The sequence below is a fragment of the Panthera tigris genome, chromosome A2, assembly GCF_018350195.1.
Source record: "Panthera tigris isolate Pti1 chromosome A2, P.tigris_Pti1_mat1.1, whole genome shotgun sequence".
Lineage (NCBI taxonomy): Eukaryota > Metazoa > Chordata > Mammalia > Carnivora > Felidae > Panthera > Panthera tigris.
In genome coordinates this window covers 22,256,857-22,275,193 of record NC_056661.1, presented here as the reverse complement: position 1 = coordinate 22,275,193, position 18,337 = coordinate 22,256,857, and the positions used below count along the sequence as shown (strand labels likewise).

The 18,337-nt window shown below is 42.3% G+C and overlaps 1 protein-coding gene across 2 annotated transcripts; it reads left to right on the top strand.

Moving 5' to 3' along the window:
* The first annotated feature begins 1,876 nt into the window (after positions 1-1,876).
* On the top strand, positions 1,877-17,625 carry ACTR8 (actin related protein 8). 2 transcript variants are annotated; one of them, XM_042979165.1, is made up of 13 exons: positions 1,877-2,115; positions 5,082-5,252; positions 6,493-6,603; positions 7,259-7,363; positions 7,923-8,096; positions 10,173-10,266; positions 10,484-10,616; positions 12,061-12,214; positions 13,218-13,313; positions 14,321-14,461; positions 15,399-15,663; positions 16,379-16,542; positions 17,349-17,625. In XM_042979165.1, the coding sequence occupies exons 1-13, from the start codon at positions 1,993-1,995 to the stop codon at positions 17,490-17,492; spliced, it is 1,875 nt and encodes a 624-aa protein (XP_042835099.1). In that variant the 5' UTR covers positions 1,877-1,992; the 3' UTR covers positions 17,493-17,625. The 2 variants fall into 2 exon arrangements, with proteins under 2 accessions (XP_042835099.1, XP_042835100.1); XM_042979166.1 differs by lacking the exon at positions 16,379-16,542 and having other exon boundaries at positions 17,349-17,426.
* The last annotated feature ends 712 nt before the right edge of the window (positions 17,626-18,337 follow it).

The window sequence follows — 18,337 nt, the reverse complement described above, 5'->3', positions numbered from 1 at the left end:
AGCATCAACAGGGGAGGGTCAGAGAGAGGGAGACACAGAATCTGAAGCAGGCTCCAGGCTCTGAGCTGTCAGCACAGAGCCCGACGTGGGGCTAGAACTCATAGACCGCAAGATCATGACCTGAGCTGAAGTCGGCTGCTTAACCGACTGAGCTGAGCCACCCAGGTGCCCCCAGCAGTCTTTGAAACAAAATTTCAGGTAAAAGCATTTTTATATTTTATTTAGAAGCATTTATTTAACCCTGTTTGTCAGGAAATGAGGATGTAGTGGCATGAGACACTGGTCTTCAAACATAAGGAAAGGGACAGTTATGACACAATTTTAAGGAGAAGAATAATAAAGACAGTTTATTGACCACTCAAGCCTGTGAGACATTTTATCTTTTACATATTGTTAATTCTGACACACTGGGTTAGGTAGATGACATTGCATTATACAGATAACATGCAAAGGGTCAGCAAAGTTTTATGATGTCCAGATTGTATGGCTGGTGAACGGCAGGGTCATTCTGTCAAATCTCCACCTAAGGCTGTAGTGGGGAGGAGACCAGGGCAGAGTCTCAGGAAGTGACAGGCTTCTCTGTGCATGTGATTGGTGATCCCTGCCGCCCTGCCCCTGCCCAGCACTGCTCTGCAGTACTCTTCTTTAGGGTTATCCTATAGTCCTGACTTCATCAGATATCAAGCAAGCTAAGTACAGATTTAATTCCTGCTTCTAAGGAAATAAGATGACAAGGTAACTGGGGGAGTCTTCTCTGAGGTGACATTTGAGTTGAGACAGGATGAGAATGAGCCAGCTGAGGAAGAGCACCCAAGGCAAAGGGAACAACAAGAGATCAATGGTCCAATGAAGGGAAGGGCTTGGCACGTGTGAGAAGCTGAAAGAAAGCAAGGGTAACCGGAAATGCCAACAGAAGGAAAGAGATGAGATGAACTTAGAGGTAGCAGAAACTGGGTTAAGAATGGCCTTCTAGGCTATGGTGAGTTTGTTTAGATTCTGTTCCATGAACAAGGGGAAACCATGAGAGTAAAGCGTGGGTTTAATTTTTGTCCAAGATAACTCACAGGTGGTATTAAGTGGAATGCTGCGTACATGGTATTGATTACTTCATAATTTAGTAGAAGTTGACATTTGGGCAAGTGCATTAAGAACACATTGCAGGAGGACAAGATGGAAGCAGGGAGTTGGGTTAAGAAGCTGTTGCAGTCCAGATGAGAGGATAGTAGTTTTGGGCTAGGTAACCGTAGGGATGGAGAAGTGGATTCATTCAAGATGTATTTTAGAGACTGCAGGATTTACTGATAGATTGGACAACTGCAGAATCAAAGTGGTATTTACTGAGATGGTGAAAATGGGAGTAGGCTGGGGGCGGAGGGGATGGCGCGGGTATCAAGAGTTCCAGTTTGGGCGCATGTAAGTTTGCTATGCCTTGTGGACATACACGTGGAGATACCAAATAGGCTGTTGGTTATCAGTCTGGATCTCAGGGTCACTTCCAGACTGGAATCATGAATCTGGGAGTTATATTCATATGCAAAGCCATGAAACCGGATAAAGTCATCCCAGGGGTGTGGAGAGGCGTCCTAACTCAAGAAAACCTTAACATCAGAAGCTGTTCTGAACCTAACCAGCGCAGCATGAGGAGAACTAGGAGCAGTCAGGGTCTAGGAAGCCAAGAATAGAGGCTTCCTATTGTGAGAGCAAAACGCAATGCCGGGTGTAGCGCTCGAAAGGAAAAACAAGGAGGCTTCGGGCATCCCACCGCCAGGACAAATCACAGCAACACCCACCCATCCACGCCCCACTCCCGCCCCGTCCTCCTCTGGACAGCGCCGCCCCTCCGCTTTCCCGGAAGCCTCTGGGGCGGCTGTCCGTCGCCATCTTGGTTGCCGGGCACCAGGCTGGGAGGCTGCGCGTGCGCGGGGGCCCAGCCGGCTCCGGCGGGCGCGGTGCGTCCCTGAGGCTGGAGGTCGGGGTTTGTCAGCGGCCGCGATGACCCAGGCGGAGAAGGGGGACGCTGAGAACGGGAAGGAGAAGGGCGGAGAGAAGGAGAAGGAGCAGCGCGGCGTGAAACGACCCATCGTGCCCGCGCTGGTGCCGGAGTCGCTGCAGGAGGTGCGGCGCGGCGCTGGGGGCGGGTCTCGAAGAAGGCCTTCCGCTTGGGCGGGGGTGAAAAGGCAGGCGGCGAGGCAAGGTTTCCGGCCCCCACCCTCGTGGCTGGCGCGGGTGGTGGTTGTCTCCGGTCGGCCGCGGTATGGGCCCTGGGCACTTGCCTGCTTTCCAAGCAGCTGTGGAGTGTCAGTGAGCGCAGGTGGAGTTTAGCGCCGGGCAAGGACACATGGCGGTGCAGGCGTTTTCCTGTGTGAAGGCTATCTTTGGGAGTGGAGGCCGATTCCAGCATAAAGCAAGGAAAAGGCAAACGATCGTCTGAATGGACAAGAAGAGTTTGTGTGTCAAAATCAGAACAAGATGAAGTCATACCAACCAGAAAAAAATTATTTGTCGTAGCATGGCCGGCAAAGGACCTGTGTGTGTGTATTCCTACTGATGAATGAAAAAAATACCAACATTCCCGTAGGGAAATGGGTAAATTCACAGCAGAAATAAGGCATTTACGTGGTCAGAATTTCATGTTGGACATCTGTGAGGCAGCTTCCTAACTGGTGGCTGGGTTAAGGATAACACCCAACTGTTCAGGCAGCTGTAGGATGTATAGCACCGTGCTGGCTCATGGGAATCCCCCAGGGTGATAGTTACTGTTGCTCTGGCCTGTTTCTCCGCCCTTCTAGTTGAGGGGGCAGGCTGGATGGTCTGTATGGGCCTTGCACATTCCCACCATGTATGATTCTTTAGCATTCTGTGACTGGGAGGCAGGAGGGTAGAGCTCACAGTTGGGCAGCAGGTATCAGGGTATATGGTGTCAGATGGGCTAGTACAGAAGGCCATAGGGAAGTGTTGGGCACACACAGCAGGTGCCTCCTCTGGCCCTGATGGTCTGAGAAGGTTTTAAAGGAAATGACGTTTGGACTAAGACCCAAAGAGTGATTAGGAGTTAGGGGAAATCTCGGAAGGAGAACAGTGTGGAAGAGAGCTGGGTCAGGAGAGGAAATCAAATGTTGGTGATCAGGGTGTCTGGAAGTGAGGAAGAAGAGGGAGCGAGAGGTGGGACAGGAGATTGTAGCGGAGCCTATCATGAGAGGCATAAAGAAAGAGTCTGGTCTCTTCTGAAGGCAGTGCAGAACTTTGGAAGGTTAGACAGACCCTGGGCTGCAGGATTAGTTCGCTTAAGCCTCACAATAGCTCTGTGAGGTAGGAACCTCATCCAGAGCAAGGAAGTGGTGCAGTATGAATTTGAAGACAAATCTGTGAATCCAGATCCTGGGCCCTTAACCACTATAGCAACATTTCCTTAATCCAGTCAGTTGTAGAACACCCTTTAGTTTTTCCATGTTCTCTATGGTTTTTTCATATCCATTATTTGCTTAATAGCTTCTTTTACTTGGTCTTATTTAAGTAATAATATTCAGGAAGTGATGTGTGGGATGTACTGGCTAGTTTTTTCCTGAAATGTTAAAATAAATATGTAGTTGTTAAAAAATATTTGTCCATGCTTTGGAAGACTGCCATTACTACCCCAGAGCTTTCTGATCAATATGCTGCAGCCTGTGTGCCATTAATGAGGTACAGGTATCTCCAATGGCAAGCAGTTTCATCTTTTCACTCCGGTCTGCTGGACAAATGTCTGCCATAGCACAAAAAAGCTTGGGAAGTACTGTTTAACATCACGCCAGCCATGTGAAAGTGCTGCTTTCAATATCTCCTAGGATCCTGTGCGCTGTGCACTGGGCATAGATAGTGAACAAGACAGAAGTGATCCCTTTTTACATGAAGGTTTTTGTCTGTTGGGAGGGCAGACAGTAAAAAATTACAAGAATGACAAGTGTCAAGAAAAAGGGTACCATAAGGTTATATTGTAAGGGGACAAGCAAACCTAATCTGATGACATTTAACTTCAGAACTGAAGGGGAAAGTAGGATTTACCAGGGAGAAAGGACGTGGCAGGCAAAGGGAGCTGCCTGTGTGAAGATCTGGAAGTCAGAGTGGTGAGTTAAATCAAGAGATAGCTAAAATTAAAAAAAAAATTTTTTTAAATGTTTATTTACTTTTGACAGAGAGAGATGGTATGAGTGGAGGGAGGGGTAGAGAGAGAGAGGGAGACACAGAATCTGAAGCAGGCTCCAGGCTCTATGCTGTCAGCATAAAGCCCGACGAGGGACCTGAACTCATGAGCTGTGACATCATGACCTGAGCCGAAGTCCGATGCTTAACCAGATGAACCACCCAGGTGCCCCAAGAAATCAAGAGAGATCTAGATTAGGAAGATTAAAGAGAAAGGAAGTGGTCCTCAAGTAAGGTTAGAGAAGTAGACAGGGTCTTGATCTCAGAGGTTCCTGACTGTATCTTACAGGCAAACTATGGAAATGTTTTAAATGGATACATGCAAGAAGACACATCTATAGCTCAAGGGCAGCTCCTTACTACCTAAGGAGTCGTGCAGGAATGGTGGCTCTCCCTGGAAATTCTGAATCAGAAAATGTGTAGTGGAGGCTTAGACTCTAAGCATCTTTAAGTGACTCAGCTTTAGCTAGTAGTACTTCACTAGTCATGGTATTTCCCACGTGTATTCCTTGCCTGTGACCCCTAGTAATCTGAAAGTTCTCTGGTGGTCAGGATTTTGTCTTGGTCACCATTGTACCCCCAGTACCTAGCACAGAAATGCCCAGTAATTATAGGTTAACTTGCATTAGATAATTATGGTTTTGTTCATTTAAACAAATACTGACCTGTGTACTGTGGTCAGATCCTGGGAGCACAGAAATACTAAAAGAGTTTGCATTCAGGCAGAGAGCAATAATTGGATGCCTCTCAAAGAGCTACCTTCAGTGAATTATTTTGATACCTTTGAGTCTGATAGTCATAGGAAACTTAACTTCTTAGTCTTGCCTGTTACCTACATGTTATTTAACTTGTTACCTGCATATTATTTACCAAGGTCACACTCCTGTGTTTTGCATTTGCAGCAAATCCAGAGCAACTTCATTGTTGTCATACACCCAGGTTCAACAACCTTAAGGATTGGGCGAGCTACAGACACACTTCCTGCTAGCATTCCTCATGTAATTGCACGAAGGCACAAACAACAAGGGCAGCCACTATACAAGGACAGCTGGCTCCTAAGGGAAGGACTAAATGTAAGTCAGAAATGGAGGACCTGGAGAGAAAGCCCAAGGTGGTTTCTTTGGGAGAGCTTACACATTCAAGTATACACAGTATACTTGAATAAACATCTCCATCTTCATAGCTTTAATGCGTTTTAAAATAATAACATCATTCAGGGTTACAAGTAGTATTTTTAATCTGAGCTAGTGGTGTTAGATTGTATAGAAATAATTATAACAAAAGTAAATTAAAAATTTTTTCACCCATCAATATGAATTGGGTATTGATAAAGGTGATGTCGCTCACTTAAAATAATGCCTTAAGGTCTCTATTAACTGACTGCCAAATTTTTCTCTTCCAGATACTTACAGTGTATATTGAGCTTGTATTTTCAATCTATAAGTAAATTGAATTGTTATAATCAGTTACTACAATCTTAGGTCAAATTGTAATCTGAAGGCAAAACTACATATATCCTTGTAGGTAGCATTTATTTTATCTTATCTTGCAGATAGTAATTATGAGAAAGTATTTCATGGTAGATGTTAAAATATATATTTTGCATCGTAATCCACGTTTAAGTTTTAGATCGAAGGTAGTTTTAGGAATTGGCAGTTTCTATACTTCAAATAGTAAACTTTAGGATTTTTTTTTTTTTAGCATGACTGGAAGACTGTGTAAGTCCCATTTCTAAGCCTAAATGTAACTTGAGAGTATAAGAGTCTAAATTCACTTATATTTTTGGATCTTACAATTCTTTTGTAGGGCATAAATGTCAGGGGTAAAAGTTGATAGAAAACAATAACTTTTTCACAGAGATGTTTACAGATCTATTCCTTATAATGTCACAGCAACTTGAATACCTGCTGATTAAACAAAATAACACATGAGTGAATGTAGCATTGTTACAAAATCGAGAATAATGAGAATTATGTACATGTACGGAAAAGTCTCTGAAATACTTTATAAATACAAAGTAGCTATCCTGATCAGTGCTATGAAAAATTTTGTCATTCAGACTTCCTTGAGGTTATAGATTTTTGCAAATAGTTGGGTTTATGGGTGAGGGTTCCTTTCTGACTTTTTAATTTATAAATAGTAAAATGATTACTTTGAGTTCTTAAGATTGATACGTATGACAAAGATTAAGGAAATACTGCTACTTGTTGATGAGGGAGCATTTCTTCTTGGTGGATTAAATTAGTAGTTTGCCAAATTGCTTTCTCTTTTCACTGAATCCTTTGTATTGCTCATCTCTCACTTTTCCCCCAGAAACCAGAAAGTAATGAACAAAGACAAAATGGCCTTAAAATGGTGGATCAAGCAATATGGTCTAAAAAGATGTCAAATGGTACAAGACGGATTCCCGTGTCCCCTGAACAGGTTCACCCTTAACTCTTTCTTCAGATTTAGTCTTTAACTGCTATTGTGTCATAATGCCAATCGTGTACTCTCTCAGTTTCATTATGCAAATTAAAGATAGGATTTCCTTAAAAGAGGAAGAAAAAACCATTCATAACCACCTACAGAATATCCAAATCAGTGTCACAAATGCTTGGGCATGCTGAATAATTGAAAAGATGGTTTTCTTATGGCAAGTTCATAAACATTTATAGTTTACCTGATGGTCTTAAGTGTATAATTCCAGGATCTGTAAGCACATGGGAAGCTATGTTCTTCCTACATTTGTCATTTTAATATGATAAAAAATACTGTTAGGAGTGGACGTGAGTTGGTATGATACATAAATGTGTATTCAGTTTTAAGCAGAGTATAGTAGTGATTTTGGACTGGTTATGAATCACAGTCTAGGTTTTAAAACCATGGGTAAAAAATCACAATTGTAGAAAAGGCCAAGAGAATCTTCCTGTGACCAGTCAGTATTTTGCCAGATATTTAGGGCTTGTGATTACATTTTGTAATCTACTATATCTGGTATGTGAGAGAGGAGAAAAGAGGACTCATACTACATTTTCCTTCCCCCTCTCCTTTTTTCTTGCAAAAATTCAGAGAGTTTTCTGATGTTCTTTTATTTCAGGCACGCTCCTACAACAAGCAGATGCGACCTGCAATTTTAGATCACTGTTCTGGAAATAAGTGGACAAACACGTCTCATCACCCTGAGTTTTTGGTGGGAGAAGAGGTAGGGAACTTTGCAGCACCATCCAGTTCTAGTTGTTTCCTAGAATTCACCATCTTCCATCTTCCTTGCAGGCCCAGATACTCACACAGGCTCCTGTGATGTTAGGTACTCCACTCTCAACATTTAGAATAGTGAGCAAATGGGGGCGCCTGGGTAGTAGCTCAGTCGGTTAAGCATCTGACTTCAGCTCAGGTTCGTGAGTTCAAACCCTGTGATGGCCTCTGTGCTGACAGCTCGGAGCCCAGAGCCTGCTTCGGATTCCATGTCTCCTTCTCTCTCTTTCCCTCCCCTGCTCATTCTTGTCTCTCTCTCAACAACAACAACAAAAATAAACATTAAAAAAAGTTAATTAGAATAGTGAGCAAATGTTAATCATAACTCTGGTCTTAGATTTTTTTTTTTTTTATGAAATTTATTGTCAAATTGGTTTCCATACAACACCCAGTGCTCATCCCAAAAGATGCCCTCTTCAATGCCCATGATCTTAGATGTTTAAACGTGAATTCAGAAAATGCCCAAGAAAAGTTTAACAATGTATTCATCTCCCTGTCTTTCCTAGGCCTTGTATGTTAATCCATTGGACTGTTATAATATTCACTGGCCTATCAGAAGAGGTCAGTTAAATATTCACCCAGGACCTGGGGGCTCCCTTACGGCTGTTCTGGCAGATATTGAAGTAATATGGTCTCACGCAATACAAAAATACTTGGAAATTCCACTCAAAGATTTAAAGGTGAGCTAAAATTCCCAGTTACTTGGATTGCCTTTGAGAGTCTTGTCTTACTTGTGTTTAAGTACGTATACCTGAGTTGTTTGTAATCTATTGTCCTTGGAGCATTCTCAGCCTTAAGGTGTGGAGGGTATCTTCCTTCTTGGCTGACTTCAGTTCCGGTGCCTTCTCTTTTTCTTACTGTTTCTTTGGTGTCTGTCTCTATTGCTCTGCAACCAGCAAACTTGCTCATGTTTATGCCTTGTCTCTGGGCCTTTTTTGGGACATATGTTTGTCTTATTTTTAATTTCACAAAATTTGTTTTTGTTTTTGGTTTTCTTTTTTAATCGAAGTATAGTTGACATACAATGACACATTAATTTCAGGTACAGCACAGTGATTTGGCAACACTATACATAATGCTGCGCTTACCCCAAGTGTAGCTAGTGTCTGTCCCCATACTGTGCTGTTACAATACCGAGGACTGTATTCCCTATGCTGGATTTTTCATCCCCATGATTTATTCATTCTATAACTGGAAACCTCTATCTCCCACTTTCTTTCATGCATTTTTCCCATCCCCCACCTTCCTTGCATCTGGCAACTACTAATTTGTTCTCTGTATTTATGGGTCTGTTTCTGCTTTTTTTGGTTTTTCATTTGTTTTGTATGTTAGATTCCACATGTAAGTGAAATCGTATGGTATTTATCTTTCTTTGACTTCCTGTACTTAGCATAATACCCTCTAGGTCCATCCATGTTATTGCAGATAGCAAGATCTCATTCTTTTATATAGCTGAGTAATATTCTATTATATGTATATACCAATCTTCTTTATCCATTTATCTATTAGTGGACACTTAGGTTGCTTCCATATCTTGGCTGTAGTAAATAATGCTTCACTGAAAGGAATGCATATATTTTTAAAAATTACTGTTTTCATTTTCTTTGGGTAATAGTAGTGGAGTTACTACTACTGTGGATTGTGCGTTATTTCTATTTCTAATTTTTTTGGAATCTCCATTCTGTTTTCTGTAGCAGCTTACCAATTTACATTCCTACCAACAGTGTTCCTTTTTCTTCACATCCTTGCCAACACCCGTTATTTCTTGTCTGTTTGATACTAGCCATTCTGACAGTTGTGAGGTGATATCTCATTGTGGTTTTGATTTGCATTTGCCTAATGATTAGTGATGTTGAGCATCCTTTCGTGTGTCTGTTGGCCATCTCTATGTCTTTGGAAAAATGTGTCTATTGAGGTCCAAGGCCCATTTTCTAATTGGATTATTTGTTCTTCTGGTGTTGGGTTGTAGAAGTTCTTTATATATTTTGGCTGTTAATCACTTACCAGATATATCATTTGCAAATACCTTCTCCAATCAGGTAAGGTTGCCTTTTTGTTTTGTTGATGGCTTTCTTCATTGTCCAAACTTATTTTACTATAGCTCCAATAGTTTAGTTTTACTTTTGCTTCCCTTGCCTCAGGAAACCAGAAAAATGTTGCTAAGGCTGATGTCAAAGAATTTGCTGCCTGTGTTTTCTTCTAGGAGTTTTATCATTTCAGGTCTCACATCTCCATTTTTAATTCATTTCTAATGTATTTTCGTGAATGGTTTAAGAAAGTGGTCCAGTTTCATTCTTTTGCATGTAACTGTCCAGTTTTTCCAGCACCATTTGTTGAAGAGATATTTTCCCATTGTATATCCTTGCCTCCTGGTCAAATTGACCATATATGTGTGGGTTTATTTCTGGGTTCTATTCTGTTCATTGATCTATATGTGTATTTTTGTGCTGGTATCATACGGTCCTGATTATTATAGCTTTGTAGTATATTTTGAAATCTGGGGTTGTGATACCATTTGACAAGTTTTTAATAATTTAAAGGGAAAAAAAAAATCCTCACACAACTTCAAAATTAGTGTTTTCATTAAACCCCAAAGATAGCAGGGGGGGGTTGAGGTTTTGTTTCGTGCCCCTAATCATTGTTGCCATCCTTTAGAGAGAATCCTCTCTGAAGACAAATGTAGTGACATTTATTTTGACCGGACTTTAGCATTAACTGTCTTATCTTTTTTTTTTCCCCTTTGCTTTTCTTTTTAGTATTATAGATGTATCTTGCTGATTCCTGATATCTATAATAAACAGCATGTGAAAGAACTAGTGAATATGATCTTAATGAAGATGGGTTTTTCAGGTATGTCCTATATTCCAGAGAAATCTACCTGAAATGAGATTGGTTTTCTGTTTTTATTGACAAAGTTAATCTAATTCACTGCTTTCTTGAAATGTTTATTCTGAGAGGATCTGCTGTGCTTGGACGATTGCTCAGCGATTTCCAGACTTTAACTGAATGTCTGTCTTACGATCTTTACTGCTGCCTAGCTGATGGCTCCTCTGCCTTTGTGTCTCAGGGATTGTGGTCCATCAGGAGTCTGTGTGTGCCACCTTTGGAAGTGGTTTAAGCAGCACTTGTATCGTAGATGTTGGAGATCAGAAGACAAGTGTGTGTTGTGTGGAGGATGGGGTCTCTCATCGGAATACTCGGTAAGGACCTTGGAAGGTGGCTTTCTCTGCTCCTTCTCCCCTCAGAGCCTGTTCAGCTATAAAGCGTCACAAGTTAGAAATGAAATTTTTTTTTTAATTTTTTTTTTTTTTTTTTACATTTATTCATTTTTGATAGAGACAGAGCACAAGTGGGGGAGGGACAGAGAGAGAGGGAGACACAGAATGGGAAGCAGGCTCCAGGCTCTGAGCTGTCAGCACAGAGCCAGATGCGGGGCTCGAACTCACAAACCGCGAGATCACGATCTGAGCAGAAGTCGGACACTTAACAGACTGAGCCACCCAGGGGCCCCTTAGAAATGAAATTTTTATAAGGAATTATATTCACAGTTGTGGAAATACAAATTCTAGCAAGGCTACAAAGCACTGATTTTACCTTTCCTGTTGGAATTCTCTGCTGTGAGTTCACATCAGCAGCTCCTGAAGATCCCTGCTTGGCGTAGTGTTAGCTCTGTGTCTTGCTATGGTCTGGAGTGAAAATACCAATTATGCTCATAGCAAAGTTTTATTTAGACAAGACGTGTAGGGGAAAATAGGTTTTCAGGTCTGAATTCTCTAGCTAGCATTTGAGTATTTGCTTTTGTCGTAATTGTTCAGTGAGTGATGAGTAGCTTTCTTGTCCGTTCCCTTTGTGATGTCATCACTGATATGAGAGATATCAGGCACAAGTTTGCTGCTTGTTCTTCCCTAGACAAGCCCAACACAGGCAGTGCACATACAGGTTCTCTGCAACATCTTGTGCTCCCAGGATGGCTTCTTCAGGATGCTGTAGTTCTTATCCCTCACATAGATAGTTTGAGTCACAGGGTAGAGAAACATTGGAAAGTGGGCCTAACCAGTCCATGAGGAAGGTTAACCTCTATTGCTTCCCACCCCAAGTCATGGTGCATTCAAAAACCCAGTGTGAGTTATTGTGGCTCATCTACTGTTTGTATTGGCTGATGCCGTTGGTTCTTAAAGTGTGGAGAAAATACTGGACCTAGGTCTCCTACTGCTAAAATAACATAGCAGTGTTCTTTCCGAATTGTAGAACCATTCAGTTAGTGGGTAGTACACTCTAAACTTTCTTCCCATGAGTTTGTCCTATGATGTCACTGCCTGTCAACTTGATATGCTGGTGAATACAAGACAGGCAAACAGCTAGTGTATGGTAAACATAGTGACTTAGGAATGAGCTGCATTTAGTCATGTGTATTCTGTTTCTTGGACTTTTTGCAAATAGCATGACTGCTCCTAGGTGCCCACCCCTGGTTGTGTGCTGGAGTCCATTTCTCCATCCCATTCGTCCATCCTGTCCTTTCAGTCTATTCATGCATTAGACATCTTTTAAGACTTGTCATGTTTCTCTGCATGATGGATTTTTTGAAATGCCCTTTGCACCTTCTTGACTGACAGATTACCCACCTGCCTTTTCTTTTAACTCTAGGCTCTGTCTGGCGTATGGGGGCTCTGACGTGTCAAGGTGTTTCTACTGGCTGATGCAGCGAGCTGGGTTCCCTTACCGAGAATGCCAGCTAACAAATAAAATGGATTGTCTTCTTCTACAGCACCTTAAAGAAACTTTTTGTCATTTAGATCAGGTGGGAGCAAAATCAAAATTGCTAATTATTTTTATTTCCAGGAAAAATTGTAAGATATTTAAAAGGCAATTAAAAATGTAACAATGTTGGGGCGCCTGGGTGGCTCAGTCAGTTGAGCATCTGACTTCAGCCTAGGTCATGATCTCACCGTTCCCGAGTTCGAGCCCTGTGTTGGGCTCTGTGCTGACATCTCAGAGCCTGGAGCCTGTTTCGGATTCTGTGTCTCCCTCTCTGTCTCTGCCACTCCCCTGCTTGTGCTCTGTCTCTCTCTCTTTCTCTTTCTCTCTCTCTCTCTCTCTCAAAAATAAACATTAAAAAAAAAGTGTAACAATGTTATGCCACCCTTTCAACCCAAGTTGACAGAGCCTTGAAGTGGAAGCTCTTAAGGAGTGAGGGTGTTTTGGTAAGGTCAGAGCCATCAGGATGTGTCTCAGGCTCTAGAAAATACAGTGGCTTTTTTAAGAAAGAGTATGTAAGAACTTCCTTTCTTTTTAGGATCTTTGATCATTCCAATAAAGGTTGAAGATACACCTTTACATGTAATAAATATATAGGTGCAGACATTTAATAAAATGGCATCATTTGAAGCACTTAATGTTGCAAACATTGTTGTATGTGGATTCCTACCTTTTTATGCATCTGTGTCAGACTTTTTTTTCCCTAACATTTTTCAGACTATCTAATTCTGAATAATGGAATTTTGAGGAACCTAAGACTGGTAGCATTTCTCAGTTATTGAGAAAATTTGCTTATTGATTTGGGTAATTGTATTCGTATGTCTCAATAATGAAAAAAAATGCAGATGGTAGAAATTTTGGAATTGTTAAAAGGGAAGCAAGGTACATTTTGACTCTTATTTTACTAAGTTCCAGGTGGAATGGTACAAAGTTGCAGGGCAGTCTTGTTATAAGTGAGATTTGGATTGTGGAGAGGCTTAACTATAATTTGAGGAGTTTACATGCACTTTTACTGGCTCACTGACAGCATCTTTTCCTGGAATCAGGACATCTCTGGGCTTCAGGATCATGAGTTTCAGATTCGACATCCGGATTCCCCTGCCCTACTTTACCAGTTTCGATTAGGAGATGAAAAACTCCAGGTAACATATGGGTGTATATTTCTGTGGGTAGAAAGAAAGCTGACCTGGTTCACTCACACTGAGAGAATATGCACTTGTGTGAAACCTCGTGAGGTTAGAATGTCAACTGGTATAGATTAGCTGCTAAGCCAGCTTTTTTTTTTTTTTAAACATTATGTTTAGTGTTTATTTTTAAAAATAATTTTTTTTTTTTTTTTTTAGTCTTTATTTTTGAGAGGGAGAGAGAACATGAGCAGGGGAGGAACAGAGAGAGAAGGAGACACAGAGTTCGAAGCAGGCTCCAGGCTCTGAGCTGTCAGCACAGAGCCCGACACGGGGCTCGAACTCACAAACAGTGAGATCATGACCTGAGCCGAAGTCTGATGCCCAACTGACTGAGCCACCCAGGCACCCCTGTTTAGTGTTTATTTTTGAGAGAGAGAGGGTGAGGGAGGGAGGGGCAGAGAGAGAGAGAGGGAGAGGGGCAGAGAGAGAGAGAGGGAGACAGAGAATCCAAAGCAGGCTACACGCTATCAATGCAAAGCCTGGTGTGGGGCTTGAACCCACGAACGGTGAGATCATGACCTGGGCCAAAGTCAGACACTCAACTGATTGAGCCACCCAGGCGCCCCTGCTAAACCAGCTTTTAAGCCACTGATAGAGTACAGATTAGAATAGATGATGAGGACCATCTTTTTAATTAGCTGCTATGTGATTTGTTATTATTTAGAGAGAGGACTGTTCTTATTAGGAAATTATAAAGTAGTTTATTTGCCACTTGCATTACACGTTTTGACATTTCTCTTTGTGGTGTCACATCACTCATTCAGTTGGATGATTTCTGTTAAGTTTTCTGGCCTCTTGTGCAATAAAGAAATAATGCTACTCCCAAAAGAGAATGCTTATTGAGTCTGCCTTCTAGGATCTGATCTGCCAATTTTGTTTTGGGAAGAACAGAATTTAATAGATCAGTTTTTTTCAGAAAGCCACGTGTCCGTGATTGATCATTCTTTTCCTTACTTGCACAGGCTCCAATGGCTTTGTTTTACCCAGCAACTTTTGGAATTGTTGGACAGAAGATGACAACCTTGCAGCACAGATCCCAGGGTGACCCTGAGGATCCTCATGATGAGCATTATCTGCTGGCCACGCAGAGCAAGCAAGAACAGGTCTGCAGAAATTCTGGTGTGAGAGGAGACAGCTTGGTCCCTGCGGAAGTTTGCCCGTGATTAGTGGGTCGGTGCAGTCACTGCAGTCTGACTACATACTGAAGCTAATACTGTTTTTAGAACTGGAGACGTGATAAAGTCTAAATTTCAAGTCAGATGACAGATTTCTTCATTCAGCAGACATGAAGCCAATTTTCAGAATACCAGTCCACAAATTTAAAAGTTAATTTAATAAAGATATTTATTTTTGGTGTGAAAGCTATCTACTTTTGAATGTTTATCCAGTAGTGAGTATTTTTAGTAAAATCTCACCTATTTTTAAAATTATAATGTAAAAGGTATGTGGCCTAGGCAAAAAGCTGAATTCTTTTGTCCAGAGCTGATGATCCAAGTAATAGGATGTCTGATACAGGGGCACAAATGAAAGCTCTTCTCTCCCAGTGAAACAGCAGCTCAGGATGGAGAGAGGAGGGCTTATAAACCTTTTCTAGTCTTTGTCCCTGTCCCAATGGTGAGCATGAGGTGGTTGGATAAGGTCTGAAAATGAGGATTAGGCAGGAGGCACAGGCACAAGAATTCTACTGAAATTCTCCACTTAAAAACTCAGTTCAAGGGGGAAATGTCCGTGTACACTGTCATTTCAATTTGCAAATCCAACCAGTAATAGGTGTGAGACTTGCCCTTCTTGCCAATGGCTGCTTTGGAATTGTCAGCACACCCTCATCTTTTGTACACCACGTCTCACTCCCAGGTGATCTGGGAGTGGGTGCAGGTGCTTGGCCACGTGCTAGTGTGTATTCCCTCCGCACCACAGTGGTGGACCTTTGTTTTATAGTAGTATAAAGTAGTGTAGTAGGGAGGGGTGGGGTCTAGCTGGAGAACATCAGCGCTATTCTGTTATACCATCTATTTGATTGTCCTTTTGTTTGATTTAAAGTCTGCAAAAGCTACTGCTGACCGAAAGTCTGCATCCAAACCCATTGGATTTGAAGGTGATCTTCGTGGCCAGTCCTCTGATCTTCCAGAAAGACTCCATGCCCAGGAGGTGGATTTGGGATCCTCCCAGGGAGACTGTTTGATGGCCGGCAATGAATCTGAGGAGGCTCTCACAGCACTGATGTCCAGGAAGACTGCCATCTCGCTGTTTGAAGGGAAGGCCCTGGGCCTGGATAAAGCCATTCTTCACAGCATAGACTGCTGTTGTAAGCACGTTGTAAGATAGCAGTTAGGTGAATTGGTTCAGACTAGGGTGTGGTTGTGCTGCATAGCATATGCATTGAAAAACTGTTGGGCACATGCTTTGTGCCTGCGTTGTCCGGTGTTAGGAAGTGGTTCCCAGCCTTGTTGAGCATATAGCCTAGTGGAGGAAACCAAAGAAGTTAAATTGTCACACAAGTGTGAAATTACAACTCTGACTGGTGCTGCAAAGTTGAACAAAAGGGAAAATTGAGCTGACTCTGAGAGCTTCTGATTGAGGGACTTAATAAGGGATTTTTACTGGTAGGAGGAGGTATAGATGGTGGGAGGCAGGGAATCTTTTCTTAGGGAAGAGCCATTTGAGAACGGTCTAGGAGGTCAGAAGGTCACCAGGTGGCATTCCAGGCAAAGGAAGAGGCCTGTGTGGAGGCCAGCGTGGCTGGGAGGTGAGATGCCAGGATAGGGCTGGAGAAGCAGTGAGTCACGCCACAGTAGACTTTGTAGGCCCCCGTAGAAATTTTGGTCCTAATCCTGCAAGTCGCAGGGTGGGGGGTGCAGCAGCATGTTCACTTTGGTGTTTTGCAAGGTTCTTCTGGCTGCATTGTTGAGGGTGGGTTGGGGAGAGAGCTTTGAGGAGCCTCAATTGTCCAAACGAGATGGTGGCTTGGCCCAGTGGTGGATATGGAAGAAAGAGTGGAAGGAATATCATTGTCTTTTCAGCATCTGATGATACCAAAAAGAAGATGTACAGTTCCATCCTGGTGGTAGGAGGTGGTTTGATGTTTCATAAAGCTCAAGAATTTCTGCAGCACAGAATTCTCAACAAAATGCCACCTTCATTCAGGCGAATTATTGAGAATGTGGACGTGATCACAAGGCCCAAGGTCTGTTGTCCATGGTGCAGTTGGATTGTATGCGAATGAAACCAGCACTGATTCTAATTGTAATAAAATCCTGGAAGGCATGAGCTTGCATCTGGGCAGCTCTTGAGGGTATGGGCAAGTGGAAAGATTTCTTTCAGTAGGTCACAGATTTGGTGCAAGGAGCTCTGGGTGGGCACCTGGATTCCTGGGTGTTAGACCCCACTGTGCTCTCCAGACCAGCACGGCTGGCTTCCAGAAGCCATGCCTTTGGAAAAGGACTGGGTGGGCAAGGAGAAGACCGGCGGGTCTTGGCCAGAAAAACTTCAGTTTTAGCTTTCATGTTAAAGATCTGCTGCTGGTCCCCAGACCAGGGCATCATTAAGGATCCTTTTGGCCTGAACTATCTTGGAAAGAAACATAAGCCCAGGAATTTAGAAAGAGATTGTATCTGTATTTCATTAAAGCTCACAAACAGTTCCTGGAAATGTTCTTATTTAATTTTAATCCTGAGGGAGGGATTACGGGATACATTTACTCCCCTCTAACTTCAGAATAAGTAATTTCCTTATGTCTGTTTCTGCATATGGGGCCTATTGGTGGAATAATAGTGAGTGGTAGCATCTTCCATAATAAACACTAAAAAGTTTTCCTGTCAGTTGGAACAGAGAGATGTCTGTAGTTCATGGGTCCTGCATGAATGAGTCTTTAATGCAGGTTGAAAATCCGGCTGTTTTAAGTATTGATTCAGCAGGTTTTTTTCCTACTCCCAAATACAAGGAAATTATTAAGTATATGTCTTGTCTGCTTTTGCTGTGTCACTGCTCTAGGACATGGATCCCCGGCTGATTGCATGGAAAGGAGGGGCCGTGCTGGCTTGTTTGGACACGACACAGGAGCTGTGGATCTATCAGAGAGAATGGCAGCGCTTTGGTGTCCGCATGTTACGAGAGCGAGCTGCTTTTGTGTGGTGAAAGTGGGCAGGAAGTCAGTGTTGAAGACCAAAAATAAGCATCCTGGTATAAAGACTCTTAAAGAATATATGTATTTTAATTTATTGACTCAGATGCTTAAGTTTCATGGAAAATAAATGAATTTTAACTTTTATGTTGACAGCAGGACTTTGGTGTGAAATTATAAGCTGCTTTTGTAGTCAGGACATTTAAGGATAAATGCGAACTTAGTCTTCAGTGGCAAACTCTCCTGCCCCTTTCTCAGGGTGGCAGGAGCTCCCTGATGACGGGAAATGTTGCTGTTGTATGGCTCTCATATGTATGCCTTGATTTAAGTTGACCTCAGTGTCCTCAGACAATCACATGCAGCCATAGGAGTGGGTATATGACTCGTGTACCTGAATCCTGAGAACTGTCCAGTCATGCCATTTCCCTCATGTGTTACAGCAGGCACACATGTTGTGACTCCTCTGTGCTCTTGGAATTCCAAATAAGAAGAAAAAAAGGTTTTTTCTTTTTTTCTGTTGGATTACAAAAAAGATAGTGACCAGTAGAGGTTTGGATTTCCAGAGGCAAAGATTTAAAGCTGGGTGGGCCGGCTTTTGTTACCCAACATGCTTCCAGGTGGGCTTGGGGAAAGAAAACCGTCATTATCTGACCAAAACAACAAAAACTGAGAAGGAAAATTCATTTCCTTCCTAAAGCCAAATAGAAATAATTCAGGTATAATTTCAAGTTGTTAACTTCTGTTGTAATTACTACTAACTTAGTCATTGAGCCCCCCAGTTTTCCTATACCTGAGGAATGAAGAGAAAGGTTTTGGAGCTCTTTGTGCCCAGTACGATTATTTGACCTTAATCTGTGAG